This window comes from Phaseolus vulgaris, chromosome 8, assembly GCF_051622355.1.
Source record: "Phaseolus vulgaris cultivar YP4 chromosome 8, ASM5162235v1, whole genome shotgun sequence".
In the NCBI taxonomy this organism is placed as follows: Eukaryota; Viridiplantae; Streptophyta; class Magnoliopsida; order Fabales; family Fabaceae; genus Phaseolus; species Phaseolus vulgaris.
Genome location: NC_143505.1, coordinates 7,038,953 through 7,061,878, shown reverse-complemented (window position 1 = coordinate 7,061,878; position 22,926 = coordinate 7,038,953). Strand labels below are relative to the sequence as shown.

Below are 22,926 nucleotides of genomic sequence, written 5' to 3'. Positions count from 1 at the left end.
ATGGTTTCATTGGCCACTATCACACCATCTAGGATTCTCCCTTCTAAAAAAGTAGATTACTTAAAGTCGATAATCTTGTGAAGAACTTTTTGCATCCTTTTTGCTAACACTTTAGAAACTATTTTATAATACATCCTACCAATGAAATAGATTTATATTGTTCCAACTTTGTGAATTTTCTATTTTAGGTATGAGGTACATAATAGAGGAGTTGGCTCCTTTTGGCCACTTGCCTAAAAAAGTAGTTGAGTATTATTGAAGTGAATTTAATTACTCTCTCTTCAAGACCGTGTATTTATGTATTATTCATTCAAACTCTTGATATTCCATCCTTACACATGCCCCGTGAATGGATTCAACATTGTTTGATACTCTTTACAACATGCTTAATAAAAAATTATCAAGCCACAACTTAGACATGCAAAGGAGGACAACATAACAATTTTCCTTCGTGGAGGTTGAAGGAATTCCACCTTTTGGTTGAAGTAGGGCAAAACCATTACAAGAGATATCTCAACCTTCACAAGATTTGAACATTCATAGAGACTGGTTATAGTGGTGTATTTGGTTGAAAAAAATAAGATATGATGAATAAGGATAGAATTGGTGAAACATTAAGAAGAAAAATAATTATAAAAAAATAGGACTTTTATAATATTATATATATATATATATACATATATATATATATATCCTTTATTTTTATTTGTCTGTTTTTTTTTCACCCTTTCTCTTTTTTCTTTTCGACCAAACATCTCTTAATTTTACTGTATTTCTAATTTCTTTTATACTCTACCAATTTATTTTCATACATATTTCTCTCTTCTCAAGCAAACAGAATATAAGGAGGAAGCATTGCTCCCCCAAATAGGAGGAAACTAGAAGATCTCAGACAAGAAAAAGTTGGATATTAGAAACCCATCAAGAGAAATTTCAACATTATTCCATGTAATAACCATGCATGGAAAAGAAATGTAGCAAATATATTTTATCTTGAAGACTTCATATGGTAATCACGATAAATTTTATTTTGCTATACCGAAATCATAGGTCCAACAATGTACACGGATTTGGATATTCTCATTCAAGCCTCCATGACCTTGTCATCGTAAGAGATACAGTTATACAGAACAGGTATGGAACCTTGTGCAATAAATACGATTTTTCTAATATAAGACATGGTGTCTATCTGGCCATGTCATAAGCTGAAGTGAGGCTTATGTTCTAAATAGTTAATACACATTTAGCTGGAAACAACCTGTTCCCAATATGATTATGGGAGAAATATACACAGCACAGGAAGCATAGCGATGTCAAAAGGGCTCTGTTTTCCTAATCAATACAATGAAAAAGGAAACTTGTTCAAACTTCTTGATGGTGGCTTCCAATCAAAATGTCAAGCTTGCAGAGAGGGCAGGTAGCATTGATTAGCAGCCATTTGTCTATGCATGTTCTATGAAAATGGTGGTTGCAAGGAAGTTCTCTGAGTTCAGCACCATCATCATATGGAGAGAGGCAGATACAGCATTCCTGTCATTATACCACAATCATTCATGTCAGAAGTGGGATTTTTTAGGCAAAATTGAATTTTACACTTCCAAATTGAGTAAGTGAAAGTGTGAAAGCATCAATCAAAATATACAGCTACCTGGTGAAGCATGCCAAGCATTAAAAAGGTAGCCTCCTCGGCTTTAATAACAAAGATATTTATATTTCAAATAGACTGAGTACACCAAAAATATAAAGAGTTTTAGTTCATGTTTTAATTATTGGTGCAAGTCTTCTAAATGTACCTTAAAAGGTACAACTTTTTCCAAAAGATGAGGAGTTCCTTCGAACAATAAAACAATAATAATCTAAACATAGATTTGCTTTGACACGATTTAGATATGATTGTGCAAATGTTAAGCGTAAAGAAATTTGAGACAATTTTAAAATTAAGGCTGGAATTCGAGGGAAAGAAAGAAATCTTAACAGAAAAAGAAATATATTCAAAGCATAACATTTGGAGGATAGGATCATTTTATTCTGAAAAACACTAGGAACTTACTGCATCTTCTAAGGCAACAACATGGTCAGTGGCTGTCTCACTCTCAGATTCGGTCATTATTCCTCTCGAAGGTTCTTCAATATCACCTTCTTTTATTATTCTGAACTTATATTTTGGCAACTGGTCAATCTCTTCCTTCGTTGCCCCTTCCTGTTACCAATCAAAGGTCAAAACTAAGAATGACAAGGTTGGAGAGAAAAGAATATGACGAATGCAAAAAAGGGGATGAAACAAAATTGAAAATAAATCTATGATTCGATATTGATGAATTTGTTAATATCATAGAGATTTAAGTACTGAGAGGCAAAAGAGAATTTTTGAAGTGATACGACATATAACAATCAGCATTACATAAAAGAGATCAAGATATCACCACCAACCCGATAAGGCTGTAAGTTTACGAGTCTTCTTTATTATATTACTCATCCTACTTAACGTGGACACAAACTCGCTCTTCAACAGTTATCTGCGATATTCTACAACACTGATCAAAGCTAAAATAATGATACTATGACTCAACAGACTCATCTTAGTTTAAAAGCTTGTGAATTGAACCTTTGAGAAGGATACTCTGGTTTAAATGAAAATAACAGCCAACATATAGCATAAAATTTGGATAGTGTCAATAATAGGGTAGAGTTTAACTCCCGTGATTCAAAATGCACACGAACTAATATCAACAGAGATCAATATTGACAATACAATAACGAAAGACATTATTCAGGATCAATATCCTCCAAGACATATCCATGAAAGTATTAACTGCCCATATAATCAATTTTTTAAATCATAGAAATGCTTCACTAAAGCAAAACAAAAACTACTTAATTGACTATATTAACCGGTTTTTGCTCCCTCTAATGAAGTAGGAAAGACTCTACCATATCACATATGAGCATTTTGCTTTGCTTCCATTTTCTGAGAAAAAAGAACTGTTCAATATTTTGCCAAAAAAACTGCATAGACTGACAATATTGACCACTTGCTACTCATTTAGAAAAGTCATTTCTCCATTTTGGAAATGAACAGGCATTAAAAATTTGTTATCTAAACATAACCTCTAGACCAAATCTAAAATTAGGAAAAAAACATATTTACCTGATCTGTCACTGCATACAGGAGAGCAAGGATGCATGGAAGACAACAGCAAACAGCAATACCAATAAGGCATGCAACAGCAACACAGATCAGTACAATCAAAACGTCGAAAGAAAGAAATGCAATACAGACCCTGCATAACACAACATACAAGATGATTACAAAATGGGGCAAGGCAGAATAGTGCAAAGAGAGGTGCATGATGGTTACAAATTCCAACTAACCAGTAAAGCTGAGGTGCATCCGTTGTCAAACTCTGGCCACCAAGAGTTACCCAGTAGACCCCAACAGTCCACCATATAAATGAAAGCATGGTATTTGCCGACTCTATGTGTTTTATGATGCTGACAAAACAAGGAACAATAAGTTTACGCACTTGCATAAGGTAAAAAAAACAGTTCTACATTCAACCTAAAATGCTAAATACAGAAGAACATAAATAAATCTCAAAAAGATACTCTCATTATGAACAGAATTTAGTGATGTGGTTATAAGTTATAACTTATATTGGAAGAAGTAGAACGGATAGTAGAGAATGAAAATGCATCAAGACATGAAACAATGTATAATGGAATGATTTAAATCTTGTTAATTTCCATTTCTTGCCTCTATACCGCTTTCATTCATTGTCACTCTAACCGTGCATAGTCCAGAATGATCCTTCTTACACATTCAGATGGCGAAAACCACACACTCGTGAAATAACGTGTACTGTCTTTCAAAGCATTGTTTCAAACCACAAATTTCTCATTAAATTCATCACGAGTTTGCACAGAGAAATAGGACATCTACTGTTGCCTTTTCACAATTTAGAGGTCTATCTATTCCATGACTAGTAATAAATATATCCTATTATTTTCGCTTTTCTTCTATTTTGAGAAGTTCACACAGAAAATCATCTACTTGAGAAAAGCATAATTCATAAATAAGAAACAAAGATCAAAACTGAACAAAATTAATTTCATCTTTCCACCAATTACCATGTTCGAACGAGAACGAAAAATAGAATAAATATGACAATGCATTTGCTTTCACTATATAAAAATTAAAGAGATAAACAAATCTACAGAAATAAAATTCATTTTTTCTCCTATTTTTCCTTTAACTCAAGTTTCAAACTTTTTTACCAAATATATTTTTATGTTTTTTCTATAAAAAAAAATTATGAAATAATTTAATTAAAATCCAATCAATTTTACAATTTAATTGGATGAATCTCTGCTAAATATAGATTGTGTATTTGTACTTAAAAATTACAATACAATAATAACATAAAAAAATATTATAGTCAGGAAAAACCTTAATTGACTACTATAATGCACAACTTTTAACTTGATATTGTACATTTGTAGTTAAACTATACTTGTTACCAGCTAATATTTTTACATATACAAGTTATAGAGTATGGTGTATAAACATTTTGTAATAATGTGTAGTTTGTGGAACTAAAATTATTTCTTTAATTAAACAAACATGTTTTAATAAGTGAACTTTTTGTATAATCCTGAGTATATTAAATGATCACAAGAGTTGGTACCTGTGTTCATCACCGTGGTGAGTGGGTTCGAAAGCATAAAACTCTTGGTCACTTTCAGAAGTGAAGCTCCATTGAACATGGTTTGGTACATTGGAACGGAAATGGGTCCCACTCATCATTCTCCTTCGGAACTCAATGAGGACGCAGAGAGAGTGGAGCATGCCCTGCACCAAATACCCCACAATCCACGTCCTCAGCGGCACGCTCGGCTCCTCCGCAGAGCCCAGCCACAGCACCGACGCGCCGATCACCAGAAACGCCGCGTTCCACAGCACGTCTACCGCCACCACCGGCCGCGAGTACGCCCATTCGCTCTGCCGCTCCTCCACCTCCGCCGCAGCCGCCTCCCGCACGCGCACCGAAGCCTCTCCCAGCATAAGGCGCCGCCCGCTCGCGCGCCGGAAGAAGCTGGACGCCGTCCGCAGCGGCGCACGGCGGGAGACACGGCGGCTCTGTGGGAGGAACGGCACGGAGTCCACCGGCACAGGGGAAGCTGGAGAAGATTCGCTAGAGTTTTGCATTTGGTTTGTGAGATTTTGTTTTGATTTGTTGAATTGAATCTGAGAAGGATCTTTTGAACAGTTCAGTTTCAAGCTTTGGAATCACAAGAAAAAAAGATGGGTTTGATTTGGTGTCAGAATTGAATTTGACTTTTCTCTCTGTCGCTTGAATCACAATTATTACATGATTCACAATATATAGGGTGAAAAAGAAATCTCTACATTTCAATGTCTAATTTTTTTGGTCAAAATTTAGTTTAATTTCATATTTTGAAATTAATTATTTTCCTTTATATACAAACTTCAATTTGAATGCCTTTTGGTCAAATAAATTTAATTTTTTCCTAAATATATTTTAATTTTATATTAAATACAAGTTTAATCATGTTTAAGTGTTACTTTTACTTGTTACTGGATTCTTCTTATAAAAATTCTTTGATATTTAATATATCCTTTCATTACAAGAATTTTTTACATCAAACTCTAACTTTAATTAAAAATATTTATGAAAAAGTATTCAAGTGAAAAATATTGTCATTAATTTGTAGTTATGTGATTTTAGTTTTAAATTAATTATTTGTTATCCTTTTAAATTGTTAATATTATTTTTTAATTTTAAATTAAATATAGTGTAACATTCATATACATATCATTCCCATTTTATTTATATAATATTACAAAAAGATTTTTTTTTACATGGATTTCAATTTTTTTCTCCCTATAACACACAATTCTCACAAATTTTAAAACAAATATATATGAGGAGGTAGAATAAATTAAAAAAAAAAATAACCATAAGAAAAGTTATGATAGAGCAATTTTAGTCATTACTGAGAGTTTAAAGATGGTCTCTAGTCGTTAATATAAATGAAAGATGATGCTAGAAATTTAAAGAGAAGGTAGAGAAGTAAAGAAAAAGATTTTGTATATAGATTATAATTATTTTAAGATGAAACTTGAATAACTAATTTTTTTATTTATATTAATTTTTATTTTAATAATAAATATTTAGATGTTATTTTAATTATACAACTTATACTCTAAAATTATTTTCAAAATCTTTATATATAGGTTTTTATTTTATTTTAAAGAATTCTTTCAATAAAATTATTTTTTTATTCAAAGTCTAATTTTGCCAATGTTTTGTAAAACTAAATTCTTATAATCATGGATTTTGACCTTTTGAAAATTTCAACTGTAGAAAATTATAATTGGAATAATAAATTTTATATTTATAAGACATTTTCATTGAAATGTGACATAACATTTAGTTTTTTATTATAAAAATAAAAAAAAATATTTAAGAAATTTTAAAAGGTTAAAATTTAACTAAACAATTATTAAACGTAAGTTTTATAAAAATCTTATATTAAAATATTGTCACATATTGAAATTATGTAAATTAAAATTAATTTCACAAATGATTATATGAAAGATGTTTAAGATGTTAAAATAATTATCTAATTATTTTGAGAAACTATAATCATTTACTTTTGCATCTCATCTTACTAAAGTTCTATTTGTTTATATTTCAAAAATAATTTATCTTGCAACATTTTTATTAACCTTTTCATTTTGTTTTCTGTAAATGTAAAAGAATATTTTATGTTTTTAAGACATTAAATATTATTATTTTATTTTATAAATAATAAAATATTTATAGGAAAAAATTATCAGAGAAACTTTCACTCTTTTTAATGATGTTTTTGGTTTTACATTTTTTATAATTACTAGTTTTGTCCCTTCATCTAGTCAAAAGATTTATAAAATACAATGACTGCTTATAAAAAGTATGGAAAAATGTTTTAAAAATAAAATAAAATTTGACCAATAATTAAACAAATAAAACCAATTTTAAGCAATATATTCAAAGAACTAACACAAACACAAGGTTAAATATTTTTTTTAATTGAAACAATTTAATCAAGCCAAGCCAAAAAGAAAAAGAATAGGTTTGACTGGGAATTGATGCATTTATGGGAAAAAGGGTGTATAAATCTAACACTGTAGGTTGATTCAGAAAGTGGCTTTCATGATTATGAGTGACTTTTTTTTTGGATTTATTGATTTTGACATGGAATCTATCTAGATTAATCTGTTTTTTTCTTTCATTCCTAGTATCTTATTATAAAATACATTTTTAATTTATTATTAAATATTTTTTTTAAGTTATTTTTTGAAATAATTTTAAATAAAATTAAATAAATAATAATACAATATTATTTATATTAAAAATGGAATAATTACAAGAAAAAAATAGTTTTATTGAGGTTTATTTTTACATTATCCAGGTTAAAATATTTATTAAGTCATTTATTTAAGTTGCAGTTTCTTCCACTAACCATTCCTCGAGAAAGTGTTTTTTGGGGTTTTTTTAAACTTCTGAAAAAGTCTTTTAGAACCCCTGTTAATTACGATGAGTTTAAGAACTTCCGTAAAATATCATAGATTTAAAAAAATTTGTAAAATGACTTGCTGTCTAAAATAATCTTCAACCCCATTTTTCACAATGGACACATGCTCAATAGCCACCAACGATAGTCCTAACAAAGGAATTACAATTTAGTCACACTTATGTCTATTATATCTAAGGAAAATAAACTTTAAATAAGGCATTATCATTGCTTCTTCCATTGTCTTACTGCCCCAACTCAGGTCACAAGTCACCGTTACGTAGCTCGATAATAACTGCTTTATATATCTTAAATAATTACATTACCTGTTAGATGTGGACTTGAAAGTCATGTGTGTTATTGGCTAAAGATTGTAAGAACATTTTGCAAGAAGAAATTAACTTTATCACTTCTCACTTTCACAATGAATTAATTATTGGATACATTTTAAAATAAAGGTCTTAATTTAAAATATTTTAAAATTATGAGAATTAAATATTAACAATTATAACTAAAACTAAAATTACACATAAAATATACGTACATCAAAAGTTAAAACAAAATAAGTCAGATTTTTTGAAGAATGAACTCGTAACAAAAAAGAACTAGGAACCAAAACCAACAAATACTGTTAAAATACTTATTATCCAAGATTATTTTGGTGAATTTTTAAAATAAATTTTTTAAACTTTAGAAAACTTATTTGTAATATAAAGTTACACTTTTTAAATTTTAGAGAATTTAGTTATAAAATATATAAAAATATATTAAAACTATATAATTTTTAATTACTTATTTATAAATAAATTTAATTATATTTATTTATTGAAGTTTGAAAAATCTAGAAAATTTTATTGAGGTTTAGCGAAGGTTAAAGAAAAATCTCTGTTATCTTACTTATGTCTTATAATAACCTTTGAAACTTAATGAAAGTTAAAAAAAAATCCATTAACTAAATTAGTTAAAATCTTTTTTCTTCTTGTAATGAATATTAAAAAATTTAAATATACTTTTAATAAATTGGTATTAATTAAACTTTTTTTAATTACTGTGTCATAATTTTAAAATAATGTTATTTTATAATAAAAGAAGTATAGTCTTAAGGGGACCTTTTTATTAAAAGTTAAATTTAAAAAAATTAAAAGTAAATTTTTATTTATTAATTGTTGTGAATTCATACTATTACTAGTATTTAATAAATGTCTAAAGCTTTTTCTATAAATTTTAATATATTGAATACTGATCTTTAGAAAATACACGTCTCCTTTAAAAGTAAAACATTCAATAAATATGGACTGGTTTTTTAGAAAGTCAAACACTATTCCTACCCATTAACAGATGGAAATAATTATTTAAGAACAAGAATTTGAGAAACAAACAAATTTTGGGTAAATTTTCTATCTAACACCATTTAGATTTTTATTTTCTCATCTAACATCCTTTTATTTTTATTTTTCTATCTAACACTTTTTTGTTTTTATTTTTCTATCTAACACTCTTTTATTTTTTATTTTCTTATCTAGCAACATTTCATAAATAAATAAATAATAAATTAAAAAAATTGATAATTTTAATTTTGAATGCATTAAAAAAATAAATATTTTTAATGTTTAAAATAGTTAGAAATATAATTAATGAATAAAGAAATGAGTTTTTACAAAATAAAAATAAAAAAGTAATAAATTTAAAATGTTTAGTTTTAATTTTTTTTTTTTAAGAATAAAGAAAATAAAAAATTAAACTATACAACAACATAAAAGTTGAATGAATTTATAAACATAAATTAATATTTATTTTTATTATTATTGATGATGTAATCATGTTAATTTCAAGTAAAAAATGCAGCACATAATTATAAAAAAAAAACAAGTTTTATAACGACTGATATAGATATAATAGAAAAACATGATCGAACAAAAAAATGTTTATACTATCAAACACCAGGACACACATAAAGAACATGTCCCAACATTACTGGAATTAATTATGTTTCATTTCGCAGAAACTATTTAATGTACCATTTGAACAAATATTAAATGAATGATCATCTTTCATTTATTTTCCTTTTTATGATCAACATATACTTATTTAGTATCGCCTTATATTTATCTTATTTGGATTTTTTTAAAATCTTTTATTTTTATCTTATTTTGTTTTGCCTTTATTTTATATCTTTTATGTTTTTAGTTATTATTATTTTTTCTGTCATTCTTTATTTATTTCTGTTTTTTGTTTTTATTTTATTGTTGTTGTTTTTATTTTCTAGACTTATTTATTTTTGTATTTTTTTCTTATCATTTTTAAGCATTAAGGTAACATTTGCATTAGTCTTTTTTAGGATTTTGCATTTAAGGTAGACACTTTAATATTATTTATGTGTCCACTATTAATTAATACTAATTGACTTAGATTTTTTTATAATTACGTTATTTTTTACTTGAAATTAACATGATCACATCATCAACAATAATAAAAATAAATATTAATTTATGTTTATAGATTCAACTTTTATGTTGTTGTAGGGTTTAATTTTTTATTTTCTTCATTCTTAAAAAATTAATTTTAAAATAAACATTTTAAATTTATTATTTTTTTATTTTTATTTTGTAAAAACTCATTTCTTTATTCATTAATTATATTTCTAACTATTTTAAACATTAAAATATTTATTTTTTTAATGCATTCAAATTTTTTTTTATTTTGAAATGGTGCATAGGGAAATAAAAAATAAAAGGGTGTTAGCACTACAAGAAAATCATGAAATAGAAACCAATTTTTAAGAGACCAAAATAATTAGTTGCAATAGTAACTAAATTAGATACTATTTTATAAACTAAAAAAAATTGGTTTCTAAATTAGTTTCTATTATTGTTAAATAGTTTCTAAATTAGTATCTAAAACCTTAGTTGTAATTAGATACTAATTTAGAAACTATTTAACAATAATAGAAACTAATTTAGAAACCAAACAAAAAATTAGTTTCTAAAATGGTCTCTAATTTAGTTACTATTGTAACTAATTATTTTGGTCTCTAAAAATTGGTTTCTATTTCATGATTTTATTGTAGTGTAGATAGGGAAATCAAAACAAAAGGATGCTAGATAGGAAAATAAAAACAAACGGGTGTTAGATGAGGAAATAAAAGTGTAAATGGTGCTACATATGAAATTTACCCAACAAATCTTATATACGTGGTTCTTTAATTAAAAATAAAATTTTGCTTCAATAATTTATATAATCAATTTTTTTATCAAATCTTATTTTAAATTAACGAAATAAAATTTTAAATTTGATTACGGAACCATTCTATTATAATCATATTACTTTAATTTGAAAAACATAGTTACATTTTATTATAGACATTAAAAAAATAAAATTTTTAAAGATAAAATAATTAATTATGATATTTAAGAAACTATATATTATTTTATAAACTATAAAATAAATATTTAAAATTATATTATTATTAATAAATAATTTTTAAATTGATATTTATTTAGTTATGGAGGTTTAATAATTTATTTTAGTTAAAATAGTTGTGACTAATAGTTAATTAGATATTAATTTAAAAATTATTTATTAATAATAAAAAATGTTTTATATTTTATTAATTTTTAATTTTTTACATTTTAAAAATAATATTTAATTTATTTAATATAATAATTAATTATTATTAAGTTTAAAATCAATTTTTATTTAATAATTCTTTTATATTAAGACTTGCATGATGAAGGTTATAATTCTGGAAATTTTAAATTCGATACTCTTTTGGTTTGATTTAGGATAAGTTTGATTAAAAAAAAGTAAGAAATTGAAAAACATTTATCTAAGAAGTATGTAATATTTGTTTTTTTAATAAATAAATAGAAAACATTTAAGTATGTTTATTATAATAAAATTAAAATAACACTTTTTTTGAAAGAGTAAACACAAACAAACAAACTCTTAATTTGACATAGTTTGACTGCAATCAAGTTTTGCAGAGTTGTCTTCAACAGAGCTTTTTATTTATTTATTATGCGATAATGTGGCTCAATAATTCAATTGAACATTCTTTACTTGATCTATTTTTATTTTATTTTTATCAGTCATGTGCTTCTATATAATAATAACATTTTATAACCTCTTTTACTTGTGTATATTTTTTTATTAAAAAGTTAAGGAAATACTTTATATATTTCTTTTTATAATTAAATTATAAAATCAGTTATTTATAAAATAAAATAATTCTATATAATGAAGATGACTAAAAAAATTACTAGTAGTTAGTATTTTCCTTCAAAATAAATTTCACCTATTTAATATAAAGTAAACACCCTATTATTGAGTAATATTGAGTGACGAGTTTATGCTTTTATTAAAGTTGGAAGAACTCAATTTTTATACATTATTAGTGTAATTGTGTATTAGAATTAGTAAAAATACCTCTATAATTTTGAACCAAATATATACTAATATATGGAAAAAAAATTTGAGAGAGAGTATCTTTTTTAAGCTACAAAAATACTGATGTCAGTTTTCTATTATTATTATTATTAAATAAATTTAATAAATAAGTTGTTAGTCCTAATTACTACTTGAATCTACTTTCTTAAATGAAATCTTGATCAACGTAATTATAAAAGTCAGAAGAAGAAGAAAAAAAAAAGGATGATGTAAGAATCTAGAAAAGTTTCATATTAAAGTGATAATTAAACTTATAACTGAATATTTTATTATTAAAATTTATATAATAAAAATTATTATTATTTTTCTAAATATATATATATATATTTTATATCTTCTTTTTTAAAACTTAATTTCATCATTCATCATATTAACGATCAAATGTTATTTTTGGGCTCTTACAGTTAGTAGATTAAATCTGACATCAAAATTTTGTTAAAAGTAAGTTCTTTTATGTCATTTTTTTAAGACAGTTTTGAATTTTCCTATTTATCTAGGTAAACGTGTTTTTTTTATGTGATATTTATAGTTTGAGGATTAGTATCTGTTAGTTCAGGATCCCACTGATATGTTTAGAAAATTGTTTAAGACTATGTGGTGCACTCTAGTTTATGTCTCATTTCTTTAGGAGTTAGAACTCTTTGTGAGTACTCATATTTTTAATCAGGTAAGAAAAACTAGTTTTATATTTCAATAAAACTTTAGGTTTGAGAATTTAAATGTGAAGATAACGTAATAAACAAATTTAAATTTCTCTTGCAGGATTTGTTGATTAAGTAAAATAGATGTTGATTGATAAAAAAAAATGTTTGAAGTTTAAATCAATTAGAAAAGTATTTGATTGTTTATGATTGATTGAGTTGAACTTGAAATTTATTATTGTTGAATTGTAATTTCAATGAGAACGCGATTATTTTTAAAATACTTTAAGGGTTACATTAAAAACATAATAATCGATTATTATGTATAATTATAATCAATTATATCATCTAGTAACTATGAAATTTCTTTTTAAAAAGAAGCTCTTCCTCTCAAATAAACAACTCTTCATATTTTCAACATATGAAGCATTGTTATGATTTAGAAACTTTTCTGAAAATTACTTTTATATTATACAATTTTGTTAAAGAAAGATTGTTCAAGATTTATCAAGAAGAAAGGTTGTTTATGTTAAAATTGTTCTATTATAATTTTGTTAGTAATGTCTATTTTTTTTAATCTAATTTGTAAATCTTACACGGTATTTGGTGTGTATATTGTAGGTAATTAAGTGATTTCTTTATTTATCTAGTGTAAAGCTTTTTGAAGAGTGTTTTAAGAAGTGTTTTTTACTTTCTTCTAATTGCATAAATACTCTTGTAATGCATATGGATTAAAAAGGTAGTTAGTAATATTTAAATTCACTCATTTCATTTAAAAAATATTTTTTCTAAACTATATTTTTGAATTGATATAAAAATAAAAGATAATTATTAAAAAATGTCAATTAAATTAATGATTATTTTATGGATAATTCATTCAATCAAGGAAGTTAATTAAAAAAATTATATACTAACCTCCGAGATTTTTTTTTCTTATCTTCAGTGAACTGTTTTAGTTGAAGCTTTAACCGGTAGTTCCATGATCACCTAAGTTTTAATTGAATCAACAATTTAAACTTACATAAAAATTGTAATTAATTAAATTTTATATTCTAAAATATGTTTTATAAACTGTGACAATAAATTATACTAAAATATAGCAATAAAAGCAACATTTACTATATAAATCATGCAGATGTGTAAATACAAATCATTTCATTAATTAACTAAATCATTTATTACTACAGTCACCTCACCTAATTTTAAATATATTCTAAATGATGTGGATTGGAATAATATTAGATTAAGTTGTTTTAAATAAAAATTTGAGTTCGAGTTTTTTTTTTTAAAAAAATGTAATTAAAAAAAGGAGACTCCACTAAGAATGATCAATAATATATGACATAAAAAAATATACAATCACCTCTACTACACATTTACTTTTATATTGAAGTAAATATTTAAAATAATTTTAACTATCATATACTACTAAACTAGATCTTTTATGTAGTCTCTTTTAAATTAGAAAATTTATTTATGCAATCTAATTATTTGTTGTAATTTAATTTTGTATTATTGGTATTCAATCATCATTTCATGTTTACATCATTTTATAAGATTGCTAGGTGTATCCTCTTATAAGATCACCAATAACATATAAAATATATATACTTGTGCAATTCTTGTGTTCAAACTCTTATACAAAAGAATCTTTGATCTAAAAATTCGTGAGACATTTTCAAAATAAATTAAACTTTCAAAATATTATATTTAATTAATAAAAATAAATATAATACAATTTTAAAGTAAAATAATAATATTAGTGGTTTAGTGTCAATCTATAATGGTCCTAAAATAACTCACGTGATTCACATTCACTATCTATGCATGCACGAAAATAAACAAAACACGAGTCCTGTTTTGTAAAATCTAAGTGATATTGAAAAGGCAGACTTAAAGATATCTTCTTCTGTTTCGGCTAATCTCTCGCTGTTGAAGGAAACTCTGATGAAAGAAGGGTGCAACAAGTGGTTATGGGCAAGTTGGACTCAAAAGTTGTGGCCTTTTCTTACAACCCATGTCACCCATTTAAGCTTATGTCGCTTCTTCGTTCTATCCACACCAGCATTGCCGATTCATATCAATCTATACTTCAATCCAATCAGCTCCTCAACGGGTTGTCAAAATCTGGTCGAATTGACGATGCCCGAAAAGTGTTTGATAAAATGACTAAAAGGGATGAGTATACCTGGAACACCATGATATCTGGTTATGTTAATGTGGGAAGATTGGTTGAAGCAAGAGAGCTTTTGAATGGTTTTTCAAGTAGAAGTTCTATCACTTGGTCTTCCCTCATATCGGGGTATTGTAGATTTGGGTGTGAAGCTGAGACTTTTGGTTTGTTTAGGTCGATGAGGTTGGAGGGTCAGAAACCAAGTCAATACACTTTAGGAAGTATCCTGAGGCTGTGTTCTACATTGTGTTTGATCCAAAATGGAAAAATGATTCATGGGTATGTGGTGAAGAATGGATTTGAATCCAATGTGTATGTTGTCACCGGCCTTGTCGACATGTATGCAAAGTGCAGTCATATTTCTGAAGCTGAGATTCTCTTCAAGGGTTTGGCCTTTGACAAGGGAAATCATGTCCTGTGGACTACCATGGTTACTGGTTATTCTCAAAACGGCGATGGCCTTAAGGCAATTGAGTTTTTTCGTTACATGCATGCAGAAGGGGTTGAGTCCAATCAGTTTACATTTCCTAGCATATTGACAGCATGTTCTGCAGTTTCAGCTCACCGTTTTGGAGAGCAGGTGCATGGCTGTATTGTGCGGTATGGTTTTGGATGCAATGTATATGTTCAAAGTGCATTGGTTGATATGTATGCAAAATGTGGAGATTTAAGTAGTGCAAAAAGGGTATTAGAAAATATGGATGATGATGATGTTGTTTCATGGAACTCTATGATAGTTGGGTGTGTAAGACATGGGTTTGAAGAGGAAGCTCTTCTCTTGTTTAAAAAAATGCATGCAAGAAATATGAAGATTGATGATTATACATTTCCATCTGTTCTGAATTGTTGCATAATAGGTAGTATTGATGCAAAATCTGTTCACTGTTTGGTTATCAAAACTGGATTTGAGAACTATAAGCTTGTTAGCAATGCTATTGTTGATATGTATGCCAAAACTGGGGAGTTGAATTGTGCATATGCTGTGTTTGAAAAGATGGTTGAGAAAGATGTCATCTCATGGACCTCCCTCGTCACAGGTTATGCACAAAATGGCTCCCATGAGGAATCCCTGAAGATTTTTCGTGACATGAGAATTGCTGGGGTAAATCCAGATCAATTTATTGTTGCAAGCATTTTGAGTGCCTGTGCAGAACTGACTCTTCTAGAATTTGGCAAACAAGTGCATTCGGACTTTATTAAGTCAGGTCTAAGATCATCACTATCAGTGGATAATTCTCTTGTAACCATGTATGCAAAATGTGGCTGCCTGGATGATGCTGATGCAATTTTTGTTTCAATGCATGTACGGGATGTAATTACTTGGACAGCTCTTATTGTTGGTTATGCACAGAATGGTAAAGGAAGACATTCCTTAAGATTCTATGATGCTATGGTTTTAAGTGGCACGAAACCAGATTTTATTACATTTATAGGATTATTATTTGCTTGTAGTCATGCTGGTCTTGTGGATGAAGGACGTGCATATTTTCAGCAAATGAAAAAGATTTATGGAATAGAACCCGGCCCTGAACATTATGCCTGCATGATTGATCTTTTTGGACGCTCAGGAAAGCTCGATGAGGCCAAAGAAATACTGAATCAAATGGATGTGAAACCTGATGCCACTGTATGGAAGGCACTCCTTGCCGCATGTAGAGTGCACGGTAACTTCGAATTGGGAGAGAGGGCAGCTACGAATCTTTTTGAGTTGGAACCCATGAATGCCATGCCTTATGTTATGTTGTCTAACATGTATTCTGCAGCTCGTAAATGGGATGATGCTGCGAAAATACGAAGGTTGATGAAATCAAAAGGAATAGTGAAGGAGCCTGGATGCAGTTGGATAGAGATGAATAGCAGAGTGCATACATTCAGTTCTGAAGATAGAGGACATCCAAGGGAAGCTGAGATTTATTCTAAGATTGATGAAATTATAACAAGAATTAAGGAAGCTGGTTATGTTCCTGATATGAATTTTTCTTTGCATGACATGGATAGGGAGGGAATGGAGGTTGGTCTTGCTTACCACAGTGAAAAATTGGCTGTTGCTTTTGGATTACTTGCTTCTCCACCAGGTGCACCAATTCGGATATTTAAGAATCTCAGAGTTTGTGGAGATTGTCATTCCGCTATGAAATATATATCCGCAAATTTCGCTCGTCATATCATACTGAGAGATTCCAATTGTTTTCATCATTTTAGGGAAGGAAAATGTTCATGTGGGAATTACTGGTAGAATTTCATTTTAATCTTAATACTAGTACTTAAGTTTAAAGATGAATTGATACTCGACGACAGTTTCAAGATTATGGGGCATTGTTACACAAAACTTGCTCTTTTCCTGTTGTACTATATATCAGTAAACTCATTCTTTATTTCAATGCTTGAAGTGAGAACATATAAATGAAGAAATAAACCTTGTTCTAGAATATTAAGAACTTAATGCATATACACATTTTCTCCCCAATTTCCTGTCTCTGTATCTTCCAACACTGATAGTTTGTTTCTTTAAATATTTCATGTGAGGAATCAAGCCAATAATTGAAACACATTGACACTGTTAAAATTAATTTGTTTTTACCTGTTTGTGGTTTGGTACCTAGTACCTACACCTAAAACCAGGGTATCAATCAGCAGAATATGATTTTAACAAAGGAAAATTAATTTCTCTTACTAAAAAATATCCTAGATGCCAAAAATTATTGTGCCCCCTCCCCTAATAAAAAATGCTAATCCTAACTGCCTAAATGAAAGGAAAGTGTCCTTGTATGTATATATATATATATATATATATATATCGTGAGTAGCATACTTCAAATACATTTGAAAGAACCTTTTTACAACTTTCGTAAGTCAATTTTTTAAGCTTGTTTAAATAAAGCTCTTCTAAGATTGTTTATAAAAATTTGTAACTTGCATGAAAATAGTTCAACAGTTTTTAACCCAAAGAGAACCTTAGTCATTGTGTATCAAATAACTTAAGTTACTATTTTATCTAACGGAAGAGGTGGCAAAGGACATGCAAAATCACCATGAAATTCTGGAATCAGTCCAAAATTTATCCTTTAAACTTTACTAGAAATCCACTAAGAATGCGTTAGAAAAAGAATGATTAGCAGTTAGTAGAACCAAACATCACATACAGAATAAAAGGAGGACTTTTTATGTTATTACAAGGAAACAAATACAAAATAAATAGGGGCCGAAAAAAAAAATATGCCTACTCATCTGATAATTCCACATAGTTCACTTTAAGAACAAGCAGCTTGAACTATATGAAACATGAGCAAAGAATAGTAAGAACTGATTATCTTTTACAGCTGGTGCATTACATAAATCAATCATAAACTACTTAAAAAATGGTTGCAACCCTATCACCAGACAATTCTGCTTCATTCATGAGATTGTCACCTGCCAGTCCTTGACAAAGAAGTTGCATGGTTGTAAGGTTCCTATAAGCTGAATAGTCATGATTGTGCAGGATGGCAGAGACCTAGACTGTTAGGGAAAGTAGCATTGCTGGTGTGGTTATCTATTCATCCAAAATCCCATTTACAATGCTGAATAATGAATTCAACTTCTAGCATGATCAGGAATGAGACGTCGATGCAACTCATCCGGTGTGCCTGATAGTTCTGCATTGTTTTTTAATGTAAGTAATGGAAAAGAAAATATTTAACCTAACACACTTAGATTATACCGCCATACCTTGTGCAGAGAAATCAAACAACGGAGGCAATGGTCGCCCATTTGGCAAGCATGCATTTGCGTCTCTCAGATCATCAAAGAAAGGGTGTCCACAAGCCTCCAACTGTAACAGAATAAACATACACAACTGAATACCTTCCTAGTTTTTTATAATATCAAACTGTGTACAGGCATTGATGAAGTTAAGTATGAATATCTAAACAAATTAACCATCACGTGTAACGTAGTTGATCTTCATATTATAGATAAATATACAATTAAGCTACAAAGGGTAACATTTCTAAAAGTTAATTAACTTCTTACAGCAGTGCAACGTAGATTTGGTGAATACTGAAGCATCCTCGACACTAGATCCACTGCTTCTGTTGGCATCTTCTTGTGGAAAACCTATATAAATAGTCAAATTAGATCTCTGGTTGCAAGTATTTATCAAGTAATTGCGAATTGCATACTCCAGGGGCAAGTGTGGGGGCTCAAAGAAGTAACTGCTAACCTTATGCCAAGGGTGTGCTTTTATCTGAGGAAACTTAAATTCGGTGTAATTTGGATTCATGCACTTTATTTCTTCTCTGGTCGGTGTTCCCAGAATCTACAGTACACAATAAGTACACTCAAATTGAAGAACCAAAGCCAACAAGATGCAACGCTCAAGAAAAAAACATATATTCAAGCAAAATGATAACAAACATGAGAACTTTTACCTTAATGATCTCAACCAACTGATCAACCCCACTCTCTCCAGGAAACATTGGCTGCAAAGCAAAATACAATCACAGATAAGCAACACTCTGAAAACGTGTCATTTATTCAATACCAGTGCTTGCTGGGATGGAGATATCTTCTAAGAGAAATACAGTGGACAACTGGTATTAAGTTCATTGTATGTTACTTGCAGTATTTGAGTACCAAAGAAAAAAAAAACAAGAGAACGTTTTCAGATAAACAAGTATCCATCAAAATATAACAGAGCAGTATTAAATTGTAAATATCACACAAAGAATTATCACACAGTGAACTTCATGGAAATGTAATTTTTACAAAACAAATTGAAATTTCCTCTGCATATGAGATGGAGCGAGAATTAATATAAATTCTCACATGTCCTAGAAGAAGCTCAGCCATAACACAACCAGCGGACCAAATATCAATAGCAGTTGTGTACTCTGTTGCACCAAATATAAGCTCTGGAGCTCTGTAATACCGCGAGCATATGTATGATATGTTGGGTTCACCGGGCACCTAAAGCACGATAATATCACAAACTCAGGCACAAACTATTGTATGTCTTTCAAATTGATAAGAAAAAACAAAAGAAACATACCAACATCTTTGCACTCCCAAAATCACATATCTTTAACTGATGATTCTGGGTATTAACCTGTGTCATGCATTCATGCGTCAGTTTAATACACTATGGTATTCTAAAGAAGAAATCCAAGCAGTGAACAGTGTCAAAATAATCATTATCAGAAAACCATTATTAAAATCAACAATGGCAAATCAACTCACTCCTTCCACAGTATCAATGAGAACAACAAATTAAACAGCATGAGGCACAGTTTACTTAGACCCTAGGTATTCTTCCAAGAAATGACATAGGAGATCTATAATTTACAAAGGTCTTCCCCGGGAAAAATTTAAATGAGGTTTAGCATGCAAAAATTTTATCAAGTGATTCAATTAATGGTATTAAGCATGATAATTGTAATGATTTTTTCTTGTGTGCAATAAATATATAGAATACAGTTAATAAACAAGAAATTTTAAGGAAAAAAAAGTTCTTACCAATAGATTCTGGGGTTTGATGTCCCGATGACAGACTCCAATCACGTGATGCAAATAATTTAAACCCCGACATATCTACAAGAGTTTTAGCATGATCATTCAATAACAGCACAATAGTAATAAGCTCAAAGCAAATAACTGAATACTATAAGCACGATCAAGGAAATTCATAACCAAAATTGAATGAAAAAGGTCAATTAATAAATTCACAATTACCTGGTACAAATACAGTTGCACATAAATGATAGGCATATGTTGGTGCATTCTGATATAGTGCTTGGAAACTCTGTAGACCGTTTCAGGCACATACTCCAAAACTAGGTTAAGGTACAACTCATCTTTCTCGGCAGCTGAATAGAAACAGTGCTTAAGTCTGAGAACATTGGCATGGTCAAGTATACGCATAACCTGTAGTTCCCTATTCTTATATCTCTTGTCTTGCAACACTTTTTTTATGGCAACTGCTTCACCAGTTTCAATGCACTTGGCCTACAGTATATTCAAGGAAAGTGGATAAGGAAAAAAAGTAACTTGACAAATACAAATAAAGAAATATTGCAAATCAAAAATGAATACCTGATAAACAACACCAAAAGAACCAGTGCCAACTACCCGTTCTGCCATGTATGAGATTGTCTGAACCAGGCAAAAATAAAGTTAACCAATGCAAAAGTATTTCATAGCAAGTCATTAACACAAGTAATTATATATTTGTGACAGCAAAGTAAAATGAATATTCTACCTAAACCAGATATGTCTTAGTTACAATCTTTCGTCCCGTAGTAAATATAAAGCACTTTAAGGTAACAGTTACAAACATAGTAGGAAAGTTTGTTCACAACACCAACTGGTGAAATTTTACAATAAAAATCCAGTTTACAATATTCAAGCTAACAACATTTATCAAAACTACAGAAGTGATATTCTTTCACCTTATACCCCTTTTAATAACATACAACAGGTAGGGTAATACATAAATAATAGATTTAAGAAAAGGGATTCTGAGAATCTAACTCCATCAAATAAGATTTACAAATGGGGTAGTAAAAGATCAAGTAAGGAACTCATGGAAATAATACCCGCTTTGGTTGTCCATCTCGACCACCAATAGCAGTTGTAATTATTTGGCCTGTTTCTGTTCCATTGCCATTTACAATGGTTGCTTCCATATCCTGCACAAGCAAATCATTTATCAAACTCAATGATTGCATTAAAAAAAGGAAACAGCTTTACAAAAACTAACTAGTGTAACAACTTTGCAATGAATACAAAATATTCATGAATGATTTTACCTTTAGGGAACTATGACAGTGATGACTAACAAACATCAAATTTAAGAAAACGAAGTAAAAAGGAATAACAATAAGCACCTTCTCATTGTTGTTTTTTCCTTTGTCGTCTCCAATTTTCATTTCATTTAATTCCTTTGGAAGTTGATCATAACCTGACTTCTCAGATCTAGCTGTAGCAACATTGGAATGATCACTTTCTGTCGATGCATCTCCATACTGCTCCTGATCCTTTCCGCATTTCTCATTAGAATATGTTTCCTCATTGACCTTTTCTTCTGTTCCTTGATCAAACTTAGGTCTTTTTGTGGTGAAATCACTTCCCTGAAAAGAAATGGTTTGGAGTTAACTAACATATTAGGGACATATCATGTGTTCTTACCAGGCATGAAAAATGGGAAAACCAAATTGAAGACCAAGGTAAACAACATTTCCCACCATGACAATGGCCAACAAACCAACAAAAAACCAATACAATCATGTAAAACTCACGCAAAGCTTGTGCCTTCATTAGCTTGACAATTGATCGAATCCAAGACACAAATATATAAATAAAACAAGAAAGAACACACAAATGGTCGGATCATAAACCGTCTTAAACCAAATAAAGCTATATCTCAAAATCAATATAGTAAAACAATATTAAAATCACAACCACATAGACAAAAAGAAAATCAAGCACATCTGTAATAAATCACATCTGGGTGCTAAATCAAATTCATAGCCATATTATGAAAAGGTAAAGAAAAAAATGCTACCCACAACAAGTATAATTCCAGACAATCCAAATCAATGAACATGTTCATTTCTTGTTTCTTGATCAAAATTTAGTTTTCAATTTTGCAACAACAACCTAATGGAAAACGAACTTCCACCCAAAAACACAAAAAATTAAAGCTTTTTGATAGGGGAATAAAAACAAAAAGATGTTAATCTTACAGGATCTGATGAAACGGAAGTCCTCCCAGAAGCAATGCTTTTCAACCTTCGCATCATATTCATAGTAATAGATTCTTCCAACCCCAACAACTCAACTCAATCTACAACCTAAGCACCCTCAAATCCCACCAATTTTTGTTTTTTTTTGTCAAAAAAAATAAAGAAAAACACAGAGAAAGAGAGAGAAGCCCTTCTCTCTCTTCTCCTACAACAGCTTCTGCAAATACAAAACGATCAAGAAAGTGGAAGCGAAAATGGAGCCAAACAACACAGATCTTATGAACCCACTTTCTCAAAATTGGGTGCCAGGTGGAATTTTTCTGTTTTTTTAACAATTAATTATTCAATTTCTCAGTTTTCTATGGTC

The 22,926-nt window shown here is 28.9% G+C and overlaps 3 protein-coding genes across 3 annotated transcripts; 1 reads left to right on the top strand and 2 right to left on the bottom strand.

Annotated features, from left to right (window-relative positions):
* Positions 1–1,007: 1,007 nt before the first annotated feature.
* On the bottom strand, positions 1,008–5,358 carry LOC137826189 (E3 ubiquitin-protein ligase At4g11680). Its single transcript, XM_068632074.1, has 5 exons — positions 4,686–5,358; positions 3,373–3,492; positions 3,149–3,281; positions 2,051–2,200; positions 1,008–1,530 (listed from the first exon to the last, which is right to left on the bottom strand). Exons 1-5 carry the CDS (start codon positions 5,204–5,206, stop codon positions 1,363–1,365), a joined length of 1,092 nt encoding a protein of 363 aa, XP_068488175.1. The 5' UTR covers positions 5,207–5,358; the 3' UTR covers positions 1,008–1,362.
* A 9,132-nt stretch (positions 5,359–14,490) lies between these two features.
* On the top strand, positions 14,491–17,282 carry LOC137823319 (Tetratricopeptide repeat (TPR)-like superfamily protein). Its single transcript, XM_068628400.2, has one exon. The coding sequence runs from the start codon at positions 14,639–14,641 to the stop codon at positions 17,072–17,074; it is 2,436 nt and encodes an 811-aa protein (XP_068484501.1). The 5' UTR covers positions 14,491–14,638; the 3' UTR covers positions 17,075–17,282.
* A 675-nt stretch (positions 17,283–17,957) lies between these two features.
* Positions 17,958–22,926, bottom strand: LOC137823320 (shaggy-related protein kinase theta). Its single transcript, XM_068628402.2, has 13 exons — positions 22,560–22,926; positions 21,702–21,944; positions 21,411–21,503; positions 20,908–20,967; positions 20,548–20,820; positions 20,332–20,406; positions 19,868–19,924; positions 19,645–19,785; positions 19,248–19,298; positions 19,040–19,135; positions 18,850–18,933; positions 18,547–18,649; positions 17,958–18,473 (listed from the first exon to the last, which is right to left on the bottom strand). Exons 1-13 carry the CDS (start codon positions 22,620–22,622, stop codon positions 18,412–18,414), a joined length of 1,401 nt encoding a protein of 466 aa, XP_068484503.1. The 5' UTR covers positions 22,623–22,926; the 3' UTR covers positions 17,958–18,411.